Raw genomic sequence first — 26,004 nt, forward strand, 5'->3', positions numbered from 1 at the left:
GGCTCCACGATTGTAATTGGTGATCATTGGTTCGAATACTGACCCTGGAGCGATGGTAATGACAATCCACCCAATGCTTTTCCTGCCATTTTAGGGCACTATATCATGAGTATTCTTCACTCGCATTAACAATGCTTTCAGCAGGCATCCCGCATCATTCGGAAGGTGCAAATGTTCAGTTAAATTAATGGAGCAAAATAAGTGTCACTAATACCAGACCCTGATATAACATAGCAGGCCAGAGACTTGCTGGTCACTGATATATTGGCTGATTGGGGGCTATTTTGGATAGACAAGACCCCAGTAGTGGTTAATCGACAAATCTAAAGTGCGGTATTATGAGGGGAAAATGACAGCAGCCCAAGCACCGGTATTACCAAGGCTTTGGAACGTGTGCGAGAGACAGCAAGTTGTTTAGGCCTCAATGGGCACAATTACCCATTACTGCAACCGATGCGCGCAAAGCCTGCTCTCACCTACATCTTTTTCCAAACAATTATTTACTATCTCTCTGATTTTTGCACTTTCTGCTGGTGCATTCACTCATCCTCCCCAAACCCTCGTACCAACCATGTCCAGTAGCTTTTTCATAATGCACAATTTCTGTAGGGAATGACAAAAACATGGAGTTTGTCCTCTGGTTTGTTTTGTCCATACACTCTTTCTTTCATTCGACGTTTTGGCTTGAGGCAAAATAAAAAAGGAGGTAGGGTTAACGATTTGTTAAAAGCAGGTAACATGTACATCCCTACAGGGGATCCTATCTGAGCAACAACGACCATGTTGGGAACTGGTCAAAAGCTGTTTTATGCATGAAAATGTTTGGAAATATCTTTGAAGAGATCTCCAAAAAGACGTCTGTATGGAATGCCATACCATGTTGTTTAAAATATATATATATTCTTTGCATTAAAAATACTTTCTGCCACATTTTTATATCCAGTCCAAAGGTTTGAAACAATGGTCAAAACATACTTCAAATAATTTGTGTACATGGTGATGCAAAACATCAAAGGCAAGTGCTGAAATGTAATAACCGGGTTATACAGTCGTTGCCGAAAATAATAGTTGCCGTTGGCACCCTTGCACTTTTTTCAAATAACTTACAGTTTTCTCGAAAAATAAGTTTAAATTGACAAAAGTATTTGGTCTCCACAATTCTTTGTTTCACTGTTAATATTACAGAACCGATGTTTTTGATTCAGAACTCAATATATCCTTTTAAATCAGGAAATAAAAAGAAATGGCATTGACAAAATTATTGACACCCTAGACTTAATATTTGGTAGCTCAGCCTTTGGACAAAATAACTGCAGCCAGGCGCTTCCTATAGCCATGAATGAGCTTCCTACACCTCTCCACTGGCAGTTTGGCCCACTCTCCTTGTGCAAACTGCTCCAGTTCTCCAAGATTTGAAGGGTGCCTTCTCCCAACTGTTGTTTTCAGATCTCCCCACAGGTGTTCAAGGGGATTTATATCTGGACTCATTGCTGGCCACTTCAGAACAGTCCAGCGTTTTGTGTTGAACCATTCCTGGGTGCTTTTTGAAGTGTGTATGGAGTAATTGTCCTGCTGCAAGACCCATGACCTTCGACGGAGACCCAGCTTTCTGACACTGGGTTGAACATTACGCTCCAAAATGCTTTAATAATCTCCTGATTTCATGATGCCATGCACACATTCAAGGCACCCAGTGCCAGAGGCAGCACAGCAACTTTATCAAAACATCACTGACCCTCCTCATGTTTGACTGTAGGGAAGGTGTTCTTTTTTTTGAAGGCTTCATTTTGTTTTCTGAGATGATGTGCCTTACTACAAAGCTCTAATTTGGTCTCATCTGTCCACAGGACATTCTCCCAGAAGGATCTTGGCTTGTTCAGGTGTGTTTTGGAAAACTCCAGTCAGGCTTTCTTATGCCTCTCTCTCAGCAGTGGGGTCCTCCTGGGTCTTCTACCATAGAACCCCTTTTCATTGAGTTGGTGACGGGTGGTGCAAGTTGAAACTGTCGTTCCTTGTGTCTGAAGGCTTGAATCTGTGTGGCAGTTGATTGAGGTGTTTTCTCCACCATTCAAACAACCCGTCGCTGCAATCTTTGTCCAGGGAGGTTGGCTACAGTGCCATGGGCCTTAAACTTCCTGATAACATTGTGTACGGTGGACACAGGAACATCAAGGTCACTGGAGATGGACTTGTCGCTTTTAGATTGTCCATGCTTGGCTACAATCTTGTGTCTGACCTCCTCAGACAATTCTCTGGTTTTCTTTCTTTTCTCCATCCTCATTGCGGTACACACATTGACACAAAACAGCAGAATGACTCCTTTTCTCTATTCAAACTGGTTGAATGAATGATTCTTCTATTGCAGGCAGCTGCAACTCACCATATGTGAGTTCAATTCCAAAGTAAAGGAGAATCACCTGTATGAAATCTAATTATTTCGAACAACTTCTAAAAGGTGCCAATAATATTGTCCGGGCCCTTTTAGGATCTCTGTGTAGAATAAGCTGGGGTTTCTTGATATTTTCAGCTTTTTTTGTTTTCTTACACTGCAAACCAAAGAATTACATATGTGGATACCAAAATATTTCTTAATTTCAACAATTTTCTGGAAGAAATGGTGCATTCCACCTTTATTTACACATCATAACCCACAACTTCCAGGTGAAAAGCAAATTCTACAAATTTCATAAAATTAATTAAAATTACGAAACTAGAATATCTTGGTGGGATAAGTGTTCACCCCCCTTATATTAGCAATTGTAAATCACCTCAGGTGTAGTGTAATGCATTTCACAGCAAAGACTCAACCATGAGCACCAAGGAGCTTTCAAAAGATCTCCGGGATAAAGTTGTAGAAAGGCACAGATCAGCATATTCGTATAAAAAAATATTTCAAAGGCCTTGAATATCCCTTGGAGCACAGTCAAGACAATCATTAAGAAGTGGAAGGTGTATGGTACCACCAAGACCCTGCCTAGATCAGGCCGTCCCTCCAAACTGGAGGACCAAGCAAGGAGGAGACTGATCAGCGAGGCCACCAAGAGGCGAATGGCAACTTTGAAAGAGCTCCAGGCCTTTATGACTAAGACTGGTCACTGTGTGCATGGAACAACAATATCCAAAGCACTCCACAAGTTTGGCCTGTACGGTGGGGTGGCAAGAAGGAAGCCATTGCTCTAAAAAGTCCTGTGTGAGGTATGCAAAAAACACTCTGGAGATTCTGAAGCCATGTAGCAAAAAGTTTTGTGGTCTGATTAAACCAAGATGGAACTTTTTGGCCAAAATGGAAAATGTTGTTTGGCGCAAACCCAAAACAGAACATAACCCAAAGAACACCATCCCTGCTGTGAAGAATGGTGGTATCAGCATCATGTTATGGGGATGTTTCTCATCAGCAGGGACTGTGGCACTTGTCAGGATAGAAGGGATAATGGATGGAAGAAATTTCAAAAAAAATCCTACAGGAAAACCTGCTGCCCTCTGCAAGAAAGCTAAAATTGGGTGACAAAGACACAAATTGCATGGCAAAGACCTGAAGCACACATCCAAAGCTACACTGGAGTGGCTAAGGAACAAAAATATCAATGTCCTTGAGTAGCCCCGACCTAAATACAATCGAATATCTGTGGCATGACTTGAAGATTGCTGTCCATCAACGCTTCCCACACAACATGACTGATCTTGAACAGTTTTGTGCAGAAGAATGGGCAAATATTGCCCAATCATGGTGTGCAAAGTTGGTAGCGACCTATCCCAACAGACTCACAACTGTAAATGCTGTTGAAGGTGCCTTCGGCTTTTCCAAGGCCTGATATACAGCTATTCCATTAATGACCACACATGTTGGTATCTGTGAATCTGCAAAATTTGGTTGCGTTACATCTCCATCCTCCAGCATAGGGAGAAATTGTGACTTGTTTGCTACTCTGAAGTTTATGTTTGTTGTAGCGAGTGAAAGAGCTACAGGGCATAGCTCATGTTTGAGGAGGGTGGTGTTATCAATATCTTGTCCAGATTCCATGGCCACATTGAAGCGCTGAAATGCTAGCTTACCTACTCTTTGTGAATGACACCGTGGGATCTTTAGCATTCACCAAATAATTCCATTAAATGAGACGTCCATTTTAAAGTCTATCCAAGGGGCAAAACACACATTGATGAATCACCCTGCCTGCGAAAACCTGGGATGAAAGTTTATAGCTGGGTTGGGATTCACTAGGTTCACCCATGCTCGACGGCTTAGAGGCGAGTGTGTCTACCTCTAGGCCATCCTGCCAGCCCGCCCGGCCTGTGAAGCACCAAGAGGACCGTTTGTAGTTGGGCTAAGAAGCGAATCCAGACTAGACTGCTCAATGGTAAATGCACCATCATATCGAACGTAGTGAAGCAAGCACCCTATGCCCATTTAATTACACTCTTCTCCACCATCCTTCAACTCCATACTGCCCCAACGTCCCTTCGTGTTATTGTCAATCTCATGTCCTCACCCCCACCACCTTGAATATCAACGTCGATGCCAAATACTCAGTAACTAGAAGTCATGGACCAGCAAGTGAGCTTTGGGAATCTCGATGCATAATTTATGGCTGTAAAAAATATGGATCTTCTCGTGCCTCCCCATCACACTATCATGCTCCAAAAATACCTTTAGACAAGAAGTGTTTATGGTTGTTTAGTCCATATGCTACCGTTTTGCATATCTTTGAACAATGATACTCATGACTTTGCTCAACTGCAGCAACGCACTCATGCAGTGCAGAGGAGTTATATTTTCTAAGGAAGATATTGTTCAGAACAGCAAATCATTTCTTGCCTTCAACAGGTCACAGGTGTTTTCCCAGTTCCATGATATCTATATATTCCTCTCTAACTGCTGTTCTCTCTGCAAGTGCCAAGTCACAGTAGGTCTCCAAAAGCTTCCTCATCATACTTCAGCCAAATAGTGTTCTGGGTCCAGTCCTATTCCTGATCTTTATCAATGATCTCTCTGACTCTCTGGAAAATCCTCTTTGTCAATTTGCTGATGACTCTACCCTATGTTGTGGCATCCCTCGTTCTTCAAACAAGCAGGCCGCAGCCTCTTCCCGCTCTTCAGACCTTGCCAAAATCACAAGATGGTCAAGCACTTGGAATATGTCTTTCAATCCTGACAAATCTCACACTTTCACTATCTCTCTCCAAAAGGGCCAACTGACAGCCCCACCTCCTCTCCCCATCTACTTTCTCAACAATCCTCTTGAAGAGGTTTTCAGTCATTCAAACTCCTGGGTCTCACTATCAGCTATAATCTTTCTTGGACAAACCACATTTCAAATTTGGCCTTCAAAGCCAGCCACTGACTCGGCATTCTCTGTCATACAAAGTCTTTCCTTGGCCAATCTGAACTCCAATCTTCCTACATGGCCTTCATCTGCAGCTTCATGGAGTACTTCTCTCCCCTCTGGGCTGGCTCCCCTGCCTTACATCTTGCTCAGCTTGATGCCGTGGAAACCATGGCCTGTAGGTTTATTTGGAATCTCCCGTGATGAAGCTCGGCCTATGGGTCTGTCACTTCGCCATTGCCAACAGGTCAGTGGTCTCTCTGTCTTCTACCGCCTCCTTTCTCTTCTTGCACTCTCTGTTCTTTCCGTGCTTTGTCCCACCCAGCTTTCTGCAGGACACACACGGTTCACCATCAACCCCCTTCTCGTGACTCTGCCTAAATCCAGCATCACTGCTAAACTCCACTCATTTGTTCCTCTTTTTCCCACCTATGGAATCAACCTCCACATCCTCTTCAATCTCATTCTTCCCTCCAGGTCTTCAAGATAGCTGTTCACCACCATCTCAGATCATTGCCAATCCAAAACCATGATCTTTTCTGCCATCGTTAACCTCACCCAAATCACTCCTCCTTCCAATTTTCAAGTTTTCCTTCCTTGGAGTTTCTTTCCGTGTCAATGTTGTCCACCCCGTACATTCTCTATGTCCATCTTGTCCACCCCATGCATTCTCTGTGTCCATCTTGTCCACCCCGTACATTATCTGTGTCCATCTTGTCCACCCCATGCATTATCTGTGTCCATATTGTCTACCCCATGCATTCTCTATGTCCATCTTGTCCACCCCATGCATTCTCTGTGTCCATCTTGTCCACCCCGTACATTATCTGTGTCCATCTTGTCCACCCCATGCATTATCTGTGTCCATATTGTCTACCCCATGCATTCTCTATGTCCATCTTGTCCACCCCATGCATTCTCTGTGTCCATCTTGTCCACCCCGTACATTCTCTGTGTCCATCTTGTCCACCCCATGCATTATCTGTATCCATCTTGTCCACCCCGTACATTCTCTGTGTCCATCTTGTCCACCCCATGCATTATCTGTGTCCATATTGTCTACCCCATGCATTCTCTGTGTCCATCTTGTCCACCCCATGCATTATCTGTGTCCATCTTGTCCACCCCATGCATTCTCTGTCTCCATCTTGTCCACCCCATGCATTCTCTGTGTCCATATTGTCTACCCCATGCATTCTCTGTGTCCATCTTGTCCACCCCATGCATTATCTGTGTCCATATTATCCACCCCATGCATTCTCTGTGTCCATCTTGTCCACCCCATGCATTATCTGTGTCCATCTTGTCCACCGCATGCATTATCTGTGTCCATCTTCTCCACCCCATGCATTCTCTGTGTCCATCTTGTCCACCCCGTACATTCTCTGTGTCCATCTTGTCCACCCCATGCATTCTCTGTGTCCATCTTGTCCACCCCATACATTCTCTGTGTCCATCTTGTCCACCCCATGCATTATCTTTGTCCATCTTGTCCACCCCATGCATTCTCTGTGTCCATCTTGTCAACCCCATGCATTATCTGTGTCCATCTTGTACACCCCATGCATTCTCTGTGTCCATCTTGTCCACCCCATGCATTATCTGTGTCCATCTTGTCCACCCCGTACATTGTCTGTGTCCGTCTTGTCCACCCCATGCATTATCTGTGTCCATATTGTCTACCCCATGCATTCTCTGTGTCCATCTTGTCCACCCCATGCATTATATGTGTCCATCTTGTCCACCCCATGCATTATCTGTGTCCATCTTGTCCACCCCATGCATTCTCTGTGTCCATATTGTCTACCCCATGCATTCTCTGTGTCCATCTTGTCCACCCCATGCATTATCTGTGTCCATATTGTCTACCCCATGCATTCTCTGTGTCCATATTGTCCACCCCATGCATTATCTGTGTCCATATTGTCTACCCCATGCATTCTCTGTGTCCATCTTGTCCACCCCATGCATTATCTGTGTCCATCTTGTCCACCCCGTACATTGTCTGTGTCCGTCTTGTCCACCCCATGCATTATCTGTGTCCATATTGTCTACCCCATGCATTCTCTGTGTCCATCTTGTCCACCCCATGCATTATCTGTGTCCATCTTGTCCACCCCATGCATTATCTGTGTCCATCTTGTCCACCCCATGCATTCTCTGTGTCCATCTTGTCCACCCCATGCATTATCTGTGTCCATCTTGTCCACTGCATGCATTATCTGTGTCCATCTTCTCCACCCCATGCATTCTCTGTGTCCATCTTGTCCACCCCGTACATTCTCTGTGTCCATCTTGTCCACCCCATGCATTCTCTGTGTCCATCTTGTCCACCCCATACATTCTCTGTGTCCATCTTGTCCACCCCATGCATTCTCTGTGTCCATCTTGTCCACCCCATGCATTCTCTGTGTCCATCTTGTCCACCCCATGCATTCTCTGTGTCCATCTTGTCCACCCCATGCATTCTCTGTGTCCATCTTGTCCACCCCATGCATTCTCTGTGTCCATCTTGTCCACCCCATGCATTCTCTGTGTCCATTTTGTCCACCCCGTACATTATCTGTGTCCATATTGTCTACCCCATGCATTATCTGTGTCCATATTGTCTACCCAATGCATTCTCTGTGTCCATCTTGTCCACCCCATGCATTATCTGTGTCCATCTTGTCCACCCCATGCATTCTCTGTGTCCATCTTGTCCACCCGTGCATGCATGTTTTGTATCCTGTTTTTGTTTGTTACATCCTGATCCGTTCAGTGTACTAGCTCTTCCATGAGCCTTGCAAAAAAACAGCTCATAATCGACAACATTATGTATTTTGTTTGTACCGTCCTTTTGATTAATGCACAAGGGGGATTAATGTAGTAGCATCATTTTACCTTGGATTTTATAATATGTAAATCCGCTTGAGCTCTGGTTTATCAGGGGATTTCCGGTACGGTGTTTCCCAGAAGAAGGACGAGTGGGTTGAATGGTGGCGGTTGAATAAATAGAATCCACTCATTCTTCCCTCCAAGTCTTCATGACAGCTGTTCACCACCGTCTCAGATCAGCTGTCCCATCTAATAGCATGATCTTTTCTATCCCCGTTTACTCCCTCTTGCGCACCCCATTTCATCCCCAAGTCCACCTTGGAAGTTATTTTCTCAGTGTTTGCTTCTGTATCCATTTTGTCCACTCCATGCGTCCCACATCCATTATTTGTCCAGGTCTCCGTCCATTTTGTCCTATAACTCCACCGTTGCGCCCACCTCTCTCCTATTCCTTTTATTCTGCTGCATCCTGATCCATTGAGTCAGTGCTCTCGCTCTTCCATGAGCGTTGACTCTTCATACAAAAAAGCAGATTTCAAATGTCATCATTGCACCAAGTCTTTGTCAAAGCGATATAATCGGACACAACACCTCTTGCGCATATTCAAATCGTTCTCTGTTAGATCATCCCAATAGCCCCTGCATGTTAGCAAGTGTGAAGCCTTGTGTACGTTGGTGTTTCTCTGGATGATGTTAACCAGTTGTTGAGAGAATTGTCTGCACTTGTACACAGTACGGGCAATCTGGCACCGATCTTCACAAACTTTTGAGAAGAGTCCTTGAGTGGTCATCATTTGCTGGAGCAAAAGGAATGGAGGGCGGCTTTCAGATCAATAGACGCCACGTACGGAGATCTATGATACTCAGTCTGGCTTGGGAAGTCAAGCATTTTGGAATCATTCTGAGTGGTGTTTGACAGTTCAAGTTGATATCGTGCCTGCAAAATGTGCATAGGCCTACACGGGTGTCATTCCCAGCTCACAATCTCACAAGGGATCCACCAAATATCATCCATCTTTATTTTAGACCAGTGGTGTGGGACACAAGACATCTTTCCCTGTACGTACATATCCTTCCTGTGTTCTTCGAGGTGTGTATCCAAGCAATTTTTTTGAACGCAGCAGGCCTACGTAGTTGTGACAAGGGCATTTCTGTTTGCTGCACAATCTCTGACAACTGAGAATGATGGCCAGCTCTTGGTTTGAACAGGGCGACGTGCCACCGTATGTGCTTGCGCCACTCGACTGAAAATGATTCGCACAGTTTTGATGCCGCGCCACGGGTGAACCGACATTGTAGGAAATGCTTTTCCCATTGATCTGTTTGCGCCTTGACAAAAGGCTAGCTTCAACCCTGATGGGATTTTTTCTCTGAAGCTACGTTTTACTACCACTTGGAAAGTTTGCGGGGGTAAAACAAAAAAGTGCAGTTGAAAATTGAGCACTTCTTCATCTCTTACAATCAATTACTGCTACCCTGAGCAACAGAAAGTGCTATTTTCCTGGAAGTACAGCCGCAATGTGGCATTTCCATTTCGAAAGAAGAAATATGAACTGTGCCCTCTTAGTGGGTAAATAGATGACGATTGCCAAACAAATTGCGTTCATTCGAACACCGTTTCGTCCTTCGAAAGGCAAAAGTTTCCAAACGGCCCAGCTGATGGGAAAATGAGGCTCTTGGTTAATACTTCTTTATTCGCTAAAACGTTTTTACAGGTACCTGCAGCTGGAGGCACCCCAGAGTTCTTAGCAGACAGAAATGAACATGTGATTTAAATCGATATCTGTCTTCGGATATCCACTTATAGGATCGAAAAGAGCAACTGACGTTGCAAGTGCATTTTACACCATTATTGTTGGTCCGCGTTGAGAGGTCATGCTCACGAATTGCCTTCGCTAGGAAGTCTGGTCTATGCCCACACATCCACTGCCTCGTCCCTATACTCCCTCCAGGAACGTCAATTGATTTCCACTTGCCCAGAAGAAGAGTACCGAGGGAGCACTGCTCATAGAAACATCCATGTTATCTGCCACTCATACGGATTCTAATGTGAGATTTTGCACGCTGCTGACATCGAAAGAGACGCACGGCGATGGTGCCCGGAACGGAATGGCTACGATGGATTTTTTCAAACTTTGCGATGAAGGCAAGGCCAAATGCCTCTACTGCTGAATTTTGTACCTTAAAATGGCCTACTGCGCAAATAATGTTGTATTTTGTTACTCCTGGTTTTCTAACAGGCCTGGTGTTGGCTTAGCGGTTGGGGTGCCGGCTTGGGATCCTCGGCTCCTGGGTTCGAATCCCGGTCGATCGCTGAATTAACACCAGGGGGTTTGACTCAGCCTGTCAAACTTCTGAGGTCGGCAAATTGAGTATCACTTCACTGGTAATTCCCTGTGTGTCATAAGAGGCAACTAACAGGGTTGGGGGCAAGAAGGGCATCCGGTCATAAAGCATTGTTTCAAAAAGTGGACCACGGTGCCTGAAAAAGGCCAACCCCTGCTCTGCGGGGAAAAATGGCCTGCAAAGGTGGTCCTTGTTACTCCACATTTAGTTACTTTGGGACAGTGTACACAGCCGACATATAATGTGGGTCTCTTGTTCGGCCTTTATGAATTTGTCACTAAATCTCCAGTTGCATTATTCGACTAACATTTCTCATTTGTTCTGTTAATTGATTTCATTGGGGTTTTTTTGGGATTACACCTCCCCCCACCTACCTTCACCCCCAATTTTTTGTAACCTTTCCCCATTCTAGCAAAATAGCAACATGTTGTTTTCCAATGTCCATAGCTCGTGATGTGGTGATATAGTTATTGCTATTTTTCTGGATAGTGCATGCTCAAGAGACCAGTTGCACTCGTAATGTTAGTCCGAACATGAATGTATTCCATTTGTAGGACATGAAAACATCATTAGTAGACATCAGCTATCCAGCTAATTTACAGCGGTGTATAAGCGGCAGATTTACAAACAGTATGTTGTGGCATCTACTCTTTAATTGGACAAGTTTGCTTATTCACGGTACTGGCTTCTTTATATATATTCCACTTACTTCGAAGCATTATGGCAATAGTATTGATTTAATTTTTGTTAATATCACTTTTATTATGTGTGTGCTGTTATTAGCAATGATAAGTTAATATGAGTTCCCTTACTCGGAACTTAGAATCTTAGATGCAGGAGGAGGCCATTAGGCTCATCATGCCGATGCAATGGTGGTTTCTCCCTACGCTATAGTTTTTTAAGTACTGACAATCAAGCAAGAAGCAGCGCATACCATTTTTATGCCCCCACCGACAAAGCCGCCAGAGGCATTATGTTTTCGGGCTGTCCGTCCGTCCGTCCGTCCGTCCGTCCGTCCGTCCGTCCGTCCTTCCGTCTGTCCGTCTGTCCGTCCATGATAGGATTTTGTTGCCGCGATAACTTCAGAATGGCTGAAGGGATGTAAGTCAAACTTGTTGCTGGTATGTATAATGAGGCAAAGATGAACTGATTAGATTTTGCGGTCACGAGGTCGAAGGTCAGAGGTCATGTTTGGTGAAAAATTCTCTTACTGTGATAACTTGTGAACCAGTGATGGGATTTTGACCAAAATTGGTACTAGTATGTATTATGATGCAAAGATGAACTAATTTAATTTTGAGGTTAAAGGTCAGAGGCTGTAATAGGTTTTCATTACTGTGATAACTTAATAACGGCTGAAGGGAATTAAGTCAAACTTGGTACAAGTATGCATAATGATGCAAAGATTAACTGATTCGATTATGGGGTCAAGAGGTCAAAGGTCAGATGTCTCATTAGGTAAACATTCTGTTACCGAGCTAACTTGTGACCCAGTGATGGGATTTTGAACAAACTTGGCATATGTATATATTATGATGAAAAGATGAACTGATTACATTTATGTATCAAAGGTCAGAGGTCATGTCAAGTCAAACTGTGATACTTGAGAACAGCTGAAGACATTTGAATCAAACTTGACACAAATACAGTGCATTCTGAATGTATTCAGACCCCTTCACTTTTTTCACATTTTGTTGTGTTGCAGCCTTATGCTGAAATCGTTTAAATTCATTTTTTCCCTCATCAATCTACGCTCAATACCCCATAATGACAAAGAGAAAACAGGATTTCAGAAAGTTTTGCAAATTTATTAAAAATAAAAAACTGAAATATCACATTTACATAAGTATTCAGACCTCTTGCGATGACACTTGACATTTAGCTCAGGTTCCTCCCATTTCTCTTGATCATCTTTGAGATGTTTATACACTTTGATTGGAGTCCACCTGTGGTAAATTCAATTGACTGGACATGATTTGGACAGGCACACACCTGTCTATATAAGGTCTCACAGCTGACAATGCATATCAGAGCAAAAACCAAGCCATGAGGTCGAAGGAACTGCCGGCAGAGCTCAGAGACAGGATTGTGTCGAGGCACAGATCTGGGGAAGCCTACAAAAAAAATTCTGCTGCATTGAAGGTTCCCAAGAGCACAGTGGCCTCCATAATTCTTAAATGGAAGGAGTTTGGAACAACCAGGACTCTTCCTAGAGCTGGCCGCCCGGCCAAACTGAGCAATTGGGGTAGAAGGGCCTTGGTAAGAGAGGTGACCAAGAACCCGATGGTCACTCTGGCTGAGCTCCAGAGATCCTGTGTGGAGATGGCAGAAACTTCCAGAAGGACAACCATCACTGCAACACTCCACCGATCTGGGCTTTATGGCAGAGTGGCCAGACGGAAGCCTCTCCTCAGTGAAAGACACATGAAAGCCCGCCTGGAGTTTTCAAAAAAGCACCTAAAGGACTCTCAGACTGTGAGAAACAAGATTCTGTCGTCTGATGAAACCAAGATTGAACTGTTTGGCCTCAATTCTAAGCGTCATGTCTGGAGGAAACCAGGCACCGCTCATCACCTGCCCCATACCATCCCAACGGTGAAGCATGTGGTGGCAGCATCATGCTGTGGGGGTGTTTTTCAGCAGCAGGGACTGGGGGGCTGGTCAGGGTTGAGGGAACAATGAACAGAGCAAAGTACAGTGATATCCTTCATGAAAACCTGAAACAGAGCGCTCAGGACCTCAGACTGGGCCAAAGGTTCACCTTCCAACAGGACAATGACCCTAAGCACACAGCCAAGACAATGCAGGAGTGGCTTCGGGACAACTCTGTGAAGGTCCTTGAGTGGCCCAGCCAGAGCCCTGAGTTGAACCCAATCGAACATCTCTGGAGAGACCTGAAAATGGCTGTCCATCGACGGTCCCCATCCAACCTGACAGAGCTTGAGAGGATCTGCAGAGAAGAATGGCAGAAAACCCCCAAATCTAGGTGTGCAAAAATTGTTGCGTCATACCCAAGAGGACTCGAGGCTGTAATCGCTGCCAAAGGTGCTTCAACTAAGTACGGAGTTAAGGGCATGAATACTTTTGTCGATGTGATATTTCAGTTGTTTCTTTTTAATAAATTTGCAAAACTTTCTAAAATCCTGTTTTCTCTTTGTCATTATGGGGTATTGAGTGTAGATTGATGAAGGAAAAAATGAATTTATACGATTTCAGCATAAGGCTGCAACATAACAAAATGTGAAAAAGTGAAGGGGTGTGAATACTTTCTGATTGCACTGTATGTATAATGATGTAATAACGTGGGTGGAGGCATATCGGTCGACGTTGCGACGCTGAAGACTGCCATTCTAGTTTCAGACTTTGGTATGACCCAACCAGGGTTTTAACCGCTGACCTCACAGACTGAAAGCAATTGAAATAAATTCAAGGTTGAAATATTGAAATAAAATATTTAATTGAAATAAAATAAATATTTAAAAGATGCGCTTTGTTTTACATCTCCCTATCGAACACGTTTCATTAGTTATTTGTGCCTGTTGTTTGTGTCCTTTATAACATCCTTAAAAACAGTAAGTTTCCTGGTTGGAATGATTTTCAATTTTGTTTGACTGCCAGACAGACAGAAAGACAGAATAAAAAATATAATCTCACTCGTCTCCGCGCAAGCGTAATCGGGACAAATTTAGAGGCAACGTAATATTGCCGATTAGTGTTCAAAATATAATTCATTTAAAATCGAGATGTTCCTCGAGAATAAACGGACATTTGTAGATAGAGAGACGAACAAAGTGAACCAATTGCTTAACCTGCATCTCGATTCACGCATGCGGGCTAACAAAAAAGTAAGCTAATCACAAATTGCAATTGTTTATTCTGAACATGCAACGTGCTTCCTTTTACATTTTAATGCAAAATGGGCCCAAGTTCATTCTGATAGTATTATGCATCATATTAATTGCTCTATGTTGAATGAAAACTAGTTTTGTTGGTGAAGGTACACAGGTAGAATAATAGGTGCAAATCAACAGGACGTTGATGAAGATAGGCTAATGACTGGGTGAAGCCGGAGCAGTTGAAGCAACAGTTGTTTTTGATGTTTTTTTGATGTTTGAACAACAACAACAACAGCAACAACAACAACAACAGCGAAAGCAAACAACAAACAACAACAGCAACAACAGAAGCAACAACAGAAGCAACAACAACAAACAACCCAAACAACAACAGAAGAAGCAACTTCAACAAAGTTGAAGCAACAACAAAGAAGCCGGAGCAACCCCCGGAGCAGTTGATGTTTTAGGCAGAAACCCTCCGTCAGAGCAAAATAGGCTGATATCTTCCTCTTATATTGCTGAGCTATTTTCACAAGGTGTAAAACTAGGCCTATTTCACCTTTTTTGTCGATAGAGTTGAAGCTCGTGGAGGAGTCTTCTTTCGTATGCAGCACAACGTTGTGGGGTAGCATCATTAGCTGAAGGTGCGGCTGTGCTGCTAATGCAATTCCCCCTCTTTCGGTTTGCAACTTGCAAGGGCACAAATTTGCAACTTGTTCGTGGTACTGGCAATAGACCATGGCCGACTCTTCACAAAGCATACCCGTGGGATATTTAACATCCACCAACTAATGCTAGCATAGAATGGACCAGGATGTAACATAAATGAAAGAACAGTATAAAGAGGGGAGGTGGGGATAATCCCACAGTAAGATAGAGGGATAAAACAGAGGGAGCCTTGGAGAGATAAGGGACATGGGGAGGGATGAGCAAGCGGACGACACGGGGTAACAAGATGGATACGGCCACAAACTCGCAATCACAAGCGGAAGGAAAAACTGGAAACCTAGAAAGAGGTGCGCTTGAGGAGGGTTAATGGGGGTAGAAATATATAATGGTTGTAGATGGGGCAAGACCTGAGATGGTGGTGAACAGCTGTCTTGAAGCGATGGAGTGAATAAAGAGATTGAAGATGCTGACGAGGTTGGTTACACAGGTGGGGAAAAAAAGAAGAACAAATGAGTGAAGGTGAGCAATGAGTTTGGATTTTTGTGAGTTTCACCAGATGGTGGTTAATGGCTGACCACATGCGCCCTTCAGAAACTTGGGGCAGGAGCATGGAAAGGACAGATGATTCAAGACCAGAAAGGAGGTGCCAAAAGACAGATAGACCATCGACTTGCCTGTGATGTGAAAGTGATGGAAGAAAGAAACTTAGCTTCATTGTGGGAGATACTAATAACTTTGAAGGCCTTGGTTTCAACAGCATCAAGGTGAGCAACGTGTGTGGCCTGAATGGGGAGAGCAGGATTCCATCAAGCTGCGGATGAAGGCCTTTTAGGTATACAAAGGTTCCGATGTGCCAAGGGAAGACTGCATGACAGAGGATGCCCAGTTGGCAACTGCCTTTGGAGGTAAACTTATGTATGTGGTTTGCCCAAAAAGCTCATGGCTGCTGTTGAGGCCGAAACGTTTGAGTGACGGAACTTCTTCAAGAGGAGAGAGATAGTGAAAGTGTGATATTTGTCAAGCTTGAAAGACATATTCTAAGTCTTTGATCATCTTGTGATTAAGCCTGGTGTTGGCTCAGCGGTTGGGGTGCCGGCTTGGGATCCTAGGATCCTGAGTTTGAGTCCCGGTCGATCATTGGATTAACACGAGGGGCGTTGACTCAGCCTGTCATCCTTCCGAGATCGGCAAATTGAATCCCCGCTCACTGGTAATAGGGGCACTCCAGAAAAATGATGCAGCCAGAGGCTGCATACGAACAACAACAACATCTTGTGATTTTGTCAAGGTCTCCACAGATGGAAGAGGCTGTCTGAAGTATGAGAGTGTAGTCGTCAGAAAAGAGATAAAGAGGATTTTCCAGAGAGTCCAAGAGATTGTTGATGAAGATCCTCGACAGGGAGAGGAGAAGAAAGGATTCCATTGAGAGCCACACGTTCGCTACGAGAGTGGCCGTGTAGTCAGTAACCCAAGAGCAAAGTTGGACTTGATGCCATTGGCAGGGAGTTTATAAATCATGGCTGGATGTCACCATGTCTAGGGTATACCAGGATGGAATCCAAACTGATCATCTGAGATGAGACCATTGGAGAAAAGGGAGGATTTGATAACAACTGTGATGATGGATTCCATGACCTTGCTGATGATTGGGAGCAGGCTGATTGGTCTATGGTTTATGTAATGCAGTGATGTTGGCTGACCTAAGCAGATGGAAGATGACCTCGGGCAAATGATAAGGTGAACAGAGCAGGTTCTTTCAGACACTACTGCATTCATGCCGTCTGGGCCTGTTGCACAATCACAGTCGAGCGTTTCCTGAAACTTCTCCACCTGCTCAGGTGAAATAAGCAGACTCCAGGAGCAGTTGGGTATGATTACGTAGAGGTTGGGGACACGATATCTGGAAGCAACCAGAATTGAGGCATTCGGCCTTTTCACGAACGGAGTCGGCTGTGGTGCCACTTGACGAGAGGGAAGAGATGGAAGAGGAAACTCTTCACCGAACCGAACCCTAATGTGTTTTTCCTGACATGAAAAGAATATCATTTGGCATCAAATGGAACTTCGTTAAATTGCCGGTAATTTCTGTGAAAGCAGCTGTGCCTTGTCTTTGTGTGTCTCTGATTAGCTATGAAATGAATGTGACACCAACCTGCATTTTTCAGCCAATCAGAGAACCCCGAAAGGTGAGACACAGCTGCTTCCACAGACAATTCTGACAAATTTGATACATTTCATTTGCTGCTTTCAGATACACTTAGTCATGTCGAGATTTTAATTCAAAAATTTGAAAAGTATCAGATGTAGTAATTGTCAGCCCTTGAATCTTCAGTTACTGTTTACTTAAAGGCCTCACAGTCTGTCCTAGGTTAGATTCGTTTTGTACCTCTCGATTGTCCTACCCACGATTCACTGGACAACATGAAATATATATTAATTGAGCTTAAAGATAAAACTTTTAAAAGTGGATTAAAATTAATGAGTATTTTTCTAAAATAATTTAATGTTTGGGTAAATGTGCAGTGTTATTTTTTAACAGTTAGGCCCAGGGTAAATGTATTTGATATGCATATGTTGTTCAAAGAGTTCTTCCTTTTGTTTCTTTTAGTAGGGGTCAAAAAATCGTGCACTTTTATCTGTAGTTTCGAGGTTTCGGCTGGAGTTACCTCCGCTGATATGATTTCAAATTCCGATGAGAGACAAGTTCAATTGTCAACCTATCCAAGATGGTGGCAAAATCCAAAATGGCTGCCACGTGGCGAAGGCCTCATCATAACTCGTGTACTAAAAGTAGTAGAATCACAAACAAAACGTCTAAATAGGGGTTTCCGTGGGCGAGGAGTTCATATAGGGGTTTCCATGGGCGAGGAGTTAATATAGGGGTTTCCATGGGCGAGGAGTTCATTTTGGGGTTTCCATGGGCGAGGGGTTCATATAGGGGTTTCCTTGGGCGGGGAGTTCATTTTGGGGTTTCCATGGGCGAGGAGTTCATATAGGGGTTTCCATGGGTGAGGAGTTCATTTTGGGGTTTCCATGGGCGAGGAGTTCATATAGGGGTTTCCTTTGGCGAGGAGTTCATTTTGGGGTTTCCATGGGCGAGGAGTTCATATAGGGGTTTCCATGGGCGAGGAGTTCATTTTGGGGTTTCCATGGGCGAGGAGTTCATACAGGGGTTTCCTTGGGCAAGGAGTTCATATAAGGGTTTCCATGGGCGAGGAGTTCATATAGGGGGTTCCTTGGGCGAGGAGTTCATATTGGGGTTTCCTTGGGCGAGGACTTCATATGGGGGTTTCCATGGGCGAGGAGTTCATATAGGGGTTTCCATGGGCGAGGAGTTCATATGGGGGTTTCCTTGGGCGAGGAGTTCATTCCTGATGTCATTTTGGCGATTTATATGTCAAGGTCATGTGTCAAGGTCAAGGTCAGTATTTGCCTAATATCGGTCTATTTCTATTACCATGCCGCATGCACTAAAAATGGTAGAATCTCAAATAAAACATCTAGACACGGGTGTTTTCAAGGGTGATGACTCCGTTCTTTGTGTCATTTTGGCGATTTGAGGTCAAGTTCACGTGTCAAGGTCAAGGTTGGTATTTACCTTATCACAAATCACAATCACAAATAAATTTCCGAGTCGTGAAACAAATGTCATTATCGTTTGCGCTTGCCTAGCACTCCATGCCTATGGATCATGGAAGAATCTAGGCACAGGTATGCACAAATCATCGATAAATGGAAAAACTCACCTGACTTTGTTAGGCGTCTTCAGCAAACCGTCAACTCTGCTGATCCGATGCACGGCGTTGTGTCCATGATTTGATTGGTTATCCAGTGTGTGCGGACGTGAAAGTAACCACTACGTCCTTGCACAACCATGAGGTCTGCCTCATGTACAAGGTACAATGGGTCTTTATCATGTACAATGGGCAACTACTATTCAGTACTCGTCCGGGGCACAGTCTCGCATAATTTATTCTCATTATGCATAGTTGCAGCTTGTGGCTTTGGATAAGTTTTTCCTGTGACCCCAGGAAACTTCCATGTGATCTTTGCATCATGCTTTTTTCAGTTAACATGTCTCCAAGGTATACATTTGGACATGATGGAATACAGTATTTGATGAAAACAACTGATGAAAATGGCCATGACCTTTACCCTATCTCGTGACCTTGACGTTAAATGACCTTGAAATCCCATTCAACCGATTTTGAATGTTTATTACATATCGGAATGATACCAAGATCATCAAGAACGGCCAAAAATTAGCCGAGATATGGTCATTCCTGTGTTTCTCTTGGCCCTTCGTCACATTGGTACGTCATCGCATTTGGATTCACCATGACCCTTAAATACAAGATACGTCACCAAACCTTTTCTAAAATCTTCAGAAGGTGTATTTGTAACTTTCTGAGCACTTTTTGACAAAGTTATGAGCAAACCGTGAAGTCAGGGATTAACAGAACACGGTAATTGTTGAAAAAATCGATGAAAATGGCCATGCCCTTGACCGTATCGCATAACCATGCCCTCAGCCAATTATTCTACCTGCAGTGCTGTGCTGCATTTTTTTTTCGTATGCAAGATCGAGACTTGTGTAAGAGATAACATTAATGACAAAAAAACAAACGGACACATAAGACGAAATAAAGGGAGCGGGAGACAATATGGGGAGAGAGGGGGAAGCACACAAGTACAACATTTGAGAGCAGGGAAATCGGGAGATCTGTGGGAGGGAGAGGGCTTGGGGGAAGGATGCGTGGGAAGGGGGATGGGGGTGGGAGAGGTAAAAAAAAACTCATGGAAGCAGTTCGGACTTGCAGGAAAGAAGTCGGTATTTCAAAAAAAGTGGATCTGGGGTGAATTAACGGGGGTAGAAAAGATCAAGGTTTTGGATGGGGGAAGACAAGAGATGGTGGTGAACAGCTGTTTTAAAGACCTGGAGGGAGGAGTGGGATTGAAGAGAGTGAGGGACTTTGTTCCAGAGGCATACCAAGAAGAAGAAGAAAAAGTTGCACTTGTAGGTCAGAGTAGACATTTTGAATTTGATCAAGATTCCGCTGGCAAGTCAGGCTATCTGGCCAGTCCGAAAGAACGCAATAGTCACGATTCATCCAAAAAATTCCAACATTATTTTCTTCAATATCAATACGTACAATGTATTGGACGGATACTTCCTCACAAATTATGTTCTTGCACATTGAGAAACAAAAAAGTTGCCAAACCTTCCACTCTCGATTATCTCGTTCGGAGGAGGACTTTATCAAATGTTCCACATGGAAGCAGTATTAGGCGATTGTGTTTCGGCAACGCATCCATAGTTTGTCTGTTAAGTGTTCATGAACTTCGGGTATCGAAGAATCGATATTGTTGTTGAAAGTCGTTTTCCCAGCATGATATATTCTCCGTGCAACTCAAAATCGTTTTATTTCATTCGTTTCCTGAATCGCACTTGGCAGTGAGTATAATGCAACAGAAAAGCTCAGTAGACTTTCCATTTCACGAGTTTAAACCGCGCACAACAACAGCGCGCAGACTGTCACATGTTGTCACATCCGAAGACGACTTTGAAAAAAGATAAAATGAAACTGCAAAAGGAAATGGGATTCTCTTTTTTCTCTTTTTTTAAGTGCATCAAAGTTTCTTTTGCTTATTCATTTTGTCTACAAATTCCTTTCTTTCTTCTTGTATGTCAACACTTGGCTGTCAGGACGTGATAATGCAGCCATTTTCTTGACGGACTCTCAAAACGGTTTTCTCGAAATATAAGTGAAAAACGAAAACTGATTTATAGAGGCCTTTGTTATTTTTGATGCTGAGAGCAGGTTAAGGGAATGGAGGAGAGATTGTGGGTAGCAGATGAAATGCAATGTGGTTGTGGGGCAGGGGCGGAGGGGGGGCTTGTGGCCTAGAATTGCTTGTTTAGCTTTTAACCATGGCACATTTTTCATTGTTTCTTAACAAAACGCTCCGCCAAGTCCCTGCCTGGCCACATGCCCAACTGCGAACATTCATAATGAAGATGATGGCCGTTAAGTAATGTGTGGTTCCTTTTCAAAGATGCTCATTATCTCAACGGCCCTGGGGATTTGGAGCGGTGGCATATATGATGACAGAGTGGATTTTTCTTTCCTCGGGTTAAAAACCATCCTTTTAATCAACCTTGGAGGGGGTTTGGGGGATGAGGGTCGTGGGTAAGAGGATGAGGGTCGGGTCTGGAACTGGGGGATGGCGAGCAGGGACATCAGGACTTCACGTATTATAGGTTATTGGTAAATTTACGTTCGTAGCTCACAGTGCCCACTGTACAGGGCAGCATTTTATTGCCAATGATCACAATGACATCATTTTGTTTCGTTAATCTATTGGTCTTTTTCGTTTTGATGTAAAAATAAATCTCTACATTGAGGGACTTTTCAAATAGCACTTTGGGTTTGGCCTGTTAATGGACCCATCGGGTGCAGGGAATCCTAAAACCACCATCAGCTGTTCACCACCCTCTCGTATCTTCCCCCATCCAAAACCTTGATCTTTTCTACCCCTGTTAATTCACCCCAGATCCACTTTTCTGAGAAGATCCACTATCCACAACCTCCCCCCAAGCCCTCTCCCTCCCTCAGATCTCGCGATGTCCCTGCTCTCAAATGTTGTACTTGTGTGCTTCCCCCTGTCTCTCCATCTTGTCTCTGCAGTTGTGGGGTCTTTGTGGTGATGACATAATGTTCATAAAACAATGGTTGGGGCAACAAATATTTATCAAACTTTACTGCTTTCTGATTGGCTGATTGGTTCTGCTTAATTCCATCATCTCAACTCTTCCAACCTTGGAAAATGATGAAATCCTGAGTGCCAGAGAAACACAATTTAGCGAAATTGGAAATGCGACTTAAGTATATTGCAGGTACAGGTGTTTACTTATAAGATGCAAGCTGGGCCGTTTTATAACCCAGAACTTATTTATGTAAAAATAAGTAGAGCCAGAGGTGTTTTTCAATTTTTTTTGAAATTTTTCAGTTGAAATTTTGAAATCAGATTTTTTTTGAAATTTTTCATTTTCTCTATCCATTCCTGTCATTCGAAAGCCATTCCTCCTTTGAAGTTGAACCCATTACATTGGATTCCTTTAGTTTTGCTGTTTTTCCCCGGTGCACGACAAAAGTAATGCTCGTCGTCCACGTGCATGAATTTGCTTCATATTATGCCATTATTTCCGTGGCATTCTCACATGAAGTGATACGTGGAGAAGCATGAAAGCACAAACGACCCTTCATAAACATTGGCGAATCGCATTTTGATGAGCACGCGGAAAAACCTGCATTTCTACGGAATTCGTTCATTTACAGATAAATGGGCACATTTATCGTTGTTGAGTGACTTTTTCAAAAGTCATCGAGGTTTGTTTCTGCCAAACAAACTTCTTGACCTACAAACATTTTGATGTCTCCATACTTCCTGGCGAAATTTGAAAATCATGGATCATTCCTGAGGTAGCTGCCTCAAATTCCATGTTTTTGGTTTTTTTTTTAATTTGGCGGCTGAGACAGGAATACGAGTATTGCAGGAATGATGTTTTCTTTGTGTCGCATAAATTGTTTGTGTTTTTTCGTGTTGTATATCTACACATATACTATGCATTTGATATCGTAAATACTTTTTGCCTCACTTAAATCATTTCTCTGCTGGGATGCCTTTTGTGTGAATTTATTTACCATGAACGGAATTCGAAATGCTTCCTTTGTTTGTATTTCTATTCTTGCATGAACAGAAAGGTTGTAGAAAGTGCCCAAAACGTTCACAATGATTCGGGTGTTGTTTATCACGCAATGAGACTTTTTAACTTGACTGAAATAAATTACAGTACTCCTTAAAATTTGATTGACAAGATCATAATTGAAGCATAAATTTTTCATTGTAAATTTTACCCTTAACCACCATTTTTAAAAGCACATTTTAATTCCACCATTTGAAATTTCTATAACCTTTTTGTAAAAAAAAAAAAAAAAAAAAAAAGAAATCTTAATTTCAACATTTAATCGTTTTTTGATCTTGACGCCGATTAACCTGAGATATCTCCCCAAACCTCTAAAGGAAACATTGGTAGTGATCGCCTGGCGCTTGCTAGACAGCGAATCCCCTATCGCCTTGGCCGAATAGTTGATGATTGGCTGGTCGACAAAGGTAAAAAAACCCGCCGTGCGTCAAAGTTCTGTTGCAATGATGTTAACTCTTATAACCTCATCATAACCGTACTGTCTAACTGTGCAGCCCATTCATGTCTCTAACAGCCGCTTATAATGCACTCAGTCTAACATGCTAAGGATTCGCTTTCACTCTTCGCTCTTTATTTTCTAAAAAAAAAAAAAAAAAAAAAAAAAATTTTTAAATTGAATCAGACCTGTCTTTTTGTACAACCGAGAACTTGTGTCGTAGCTGTAGAGCCAGCTTGTTTATATCACAAATCAAGTCGACCAAACAAATCCAAAGTGGATATTGGACAGAAAGGCATTAATACGGATTATCGATATCATGTCATACATTGCACTGGCTCGTAATTCATGGGGTTTTAAATTGTAAGTAGGGCATTATTAATTGGTGTAGACATCTAATTATGCGAGCGATCTTTTATCACCCTAAGTAGCCTTATTTCACTTGATCTCTTGTACTTGCTCTGGGGTATTAATTGCATTTACAATGAAAAATATGTTTGGGTTCCTTAGCCTATGTAGACGTCATCCATCATTGGACCTGCGTGCCTACAAATTCAAAATTTAACCTCATTTTCACTATCAAGCTGAAATTAATTATCGAGGCATTTTTATTTTGCCATTTGTAAAGGAAAAAGCATTTGTGGATTGCATGTTCATTTCTCAGTAATTAATTTTTCAGCAAAATTGCATCTGAAGCGGCCTGCTTCAAAAAACAAAGCAAATACTGGAATCGCACATTGAAGAACACACTTTGATTTTATCAAAAGTGAAATTTTGTGCTCCAATTTTTCCCAAGTAATTGTTTTTTTTTTTTCCTGCTTTCCAAACATGTACATAAATTGCCATCAGGAATTGAATTGGATTATTTGATGCTTTAATCTTATTTCCAACTCGATACTGTGAACCGCACGACTCCGTGAACAGACGAGTTGAACAACTATCATATTAGACAGTGCATTATAACTGGACTCGGTGGATTCTCATCACTTTTAAAGATGGCAGCCATGAAACTGTGATCTTCACAATGCTTTCCATCAGTTGTGTGAATTGCACATCATGCCAGCTTTGCCGTTTGCTTTTGAATTCACAATATTTTAGTTGCTTTCCATGTCCAGTGTTTATTTGGTTGTTGTTTGGTAAATAGCATGTTGTTTTTATTTCTCTCCATCTGTCTCTATCGCCTTGTCATAGGTCGTCAGTTGACCATCTTCAACAGCCAAGCGACAATTAAGCTCGGTGGAATGGACTTGGACAGGCCATTCCAAGGCCAGATGTCAGGCCTTTATTACAATGGCTTGAAGGTGCTACAGCTGATGGCGGAGGGCGACGCAAGCCTTCGCCTTGATGGAAATGTGCGCTTAGTAGGGGAGGTCCCATCTGTACTGAGCACAGAGAGCTCTGGAACCACCAAGCCACATGGTCGCGGTCACAGCACCACCACGATGGCCACAACCACGTCGCGTCGCAACCGCATATCAACGCCCCGCGAGGGCGGCACGGTAAGGCCCGATACGTGAATCGTAGAGGGAAGAATATGGCTGTATTCCACAGGATAAGAAAAGAGGTGGGAGGACAAAGGATAAATCATCGGTATTCAATGTGGGAAAGGTATGATTATTAATATGATAAGGTGCTTTGAATTGAAGTACGAGGTGATTCCTACAAGCCAGGGTCACGACAGACTACTAACGAGGACAGTCTGCTAATATTACAACTCAAGATTACACAGGTTTCTTTTTTTTTAACTACTGCAAAAAAAAATTAATGAATGTGGATGAATCATTAAATGTGTGTTTGTCCACATACTAAGAGAACGATATAGTAGGATTACAGACAAACAGAAAGAGAAGTATTAAAAACAACAACGGCACTCAGTAGAGCGCACACCTCTGCCAGGAGGCTGAACAGTTTGTTTTGTATCCACTGATAGGCCGGATCTGGATTCGGACCTGAACCAAAATCTAATCGATTCTTCCTTGTCACACGCACAACCGGTCCACCAAGTTTCGTCCAAATCCATCCATAACTTTCTTGAGATATCCCGCAATGTATCGGTTTTAGCCCAATCTCCCAATAGTGAAGAATCACTTAGAAGAATTTAATAATTCTCATATCCGAATCAATATCCAGATATTCACCAAAATCGAATCGAATCATCCTTGTCAGACACCCAACCGGTCCACCAAGTGTCGTCCAAATTCGTCCACATTTTTTTGAAATATCCTGCTTTGTATCGTTTTTGGCCCCATCTCCCAATGGTGAAGAATCACTTATAAAATTCTACTAGCCGGATCCGAATCCGGATCTTCACTAAAATCTAACCATTTCGTCCTTGTCACATACGCTAAATCTTTGCCAAATTTCGTCCGAATCCGTCGACAACTTTTTGAGATAACTTGTCACAGACAAACAAACAAACCGACAGACAGGGGTGAAAACATAACCTCCAGCCACCTTCGGTGGCAGAGGTAATGAAGGAAGAAGAAGGTCCAGCAAATAAAAAAAATTATTTATCACCAGTGCATACAATTATCATACAAGGAGATTAACAACAGCCATATAAGAAAAAATTCAGAATGGTGAAATCAAAAAAAGAGAGAGATGGAGACAGACAAGGTTGGGGATGGGAGTGTGGCGAGACGATGGGAGGAGAGAAAGGGGTGGGGTGAGGTAGAGAAGGAGAGATGAGGGGAAGGGAGAAGAGAGGAGAGATACAGATGGATGGATGAGTCAGAGAGAGAGAGAGAGAGAGAGAGAGACAGAGAGAGAGAGAGAGAGACAGAGACAGACTGCCCCTGAAGTTTCCGTTAT

General features: G+C 43.1%; 1 protein-coding gene across 11 annotated transcripts in view; it reads left to right on the forward strand.

Annotated features, from left to right (window-relative positions):
* The window catches only part of LOC137413498 (neurexin-1-like), a 1,626,023-nt gene that overhangs the window by 1,394,639 nt on the left and 205,380 nt on the right, over positions 1-26,004 (forward strand). For 7 of the 11 annotated variants that reach the window (XM_078779254.1, XM_078779246.1, XM_078779249.1 and 4 more), the window contains 2 exons: positions 23,075-23,164; positions 24,385-24,692. In XM_078779254.1, coding sequence (XP_078635380.1) covers positions 23,075-23,164; positions 24,385-24,692 — 398 coding nt within the window. The remainder of the gene's footprint in view (positions 1-23,074; positions 23,165-24,384; positions 24,693-26,004) is intronic. The other 4 variants (XM_078779250.1, XM_078779256.1, XM_078779255.1 and 1 more) reach the window with 1 other exon arrangement.

This window comes from Myxine glutinosa, chromosome 5 (assembly GCF_964187855.1).
Source record: "Myxine glutinosa chromosome 5, kmMyxGlut1.1, whole genome shotgun sequence".
Taxonomy (NCBI): Eukaryota; Metazoa; Chordata; class Myxini; order Myxiniformes; family Myxinidae; genus Myxine; species Myxine glutinosa.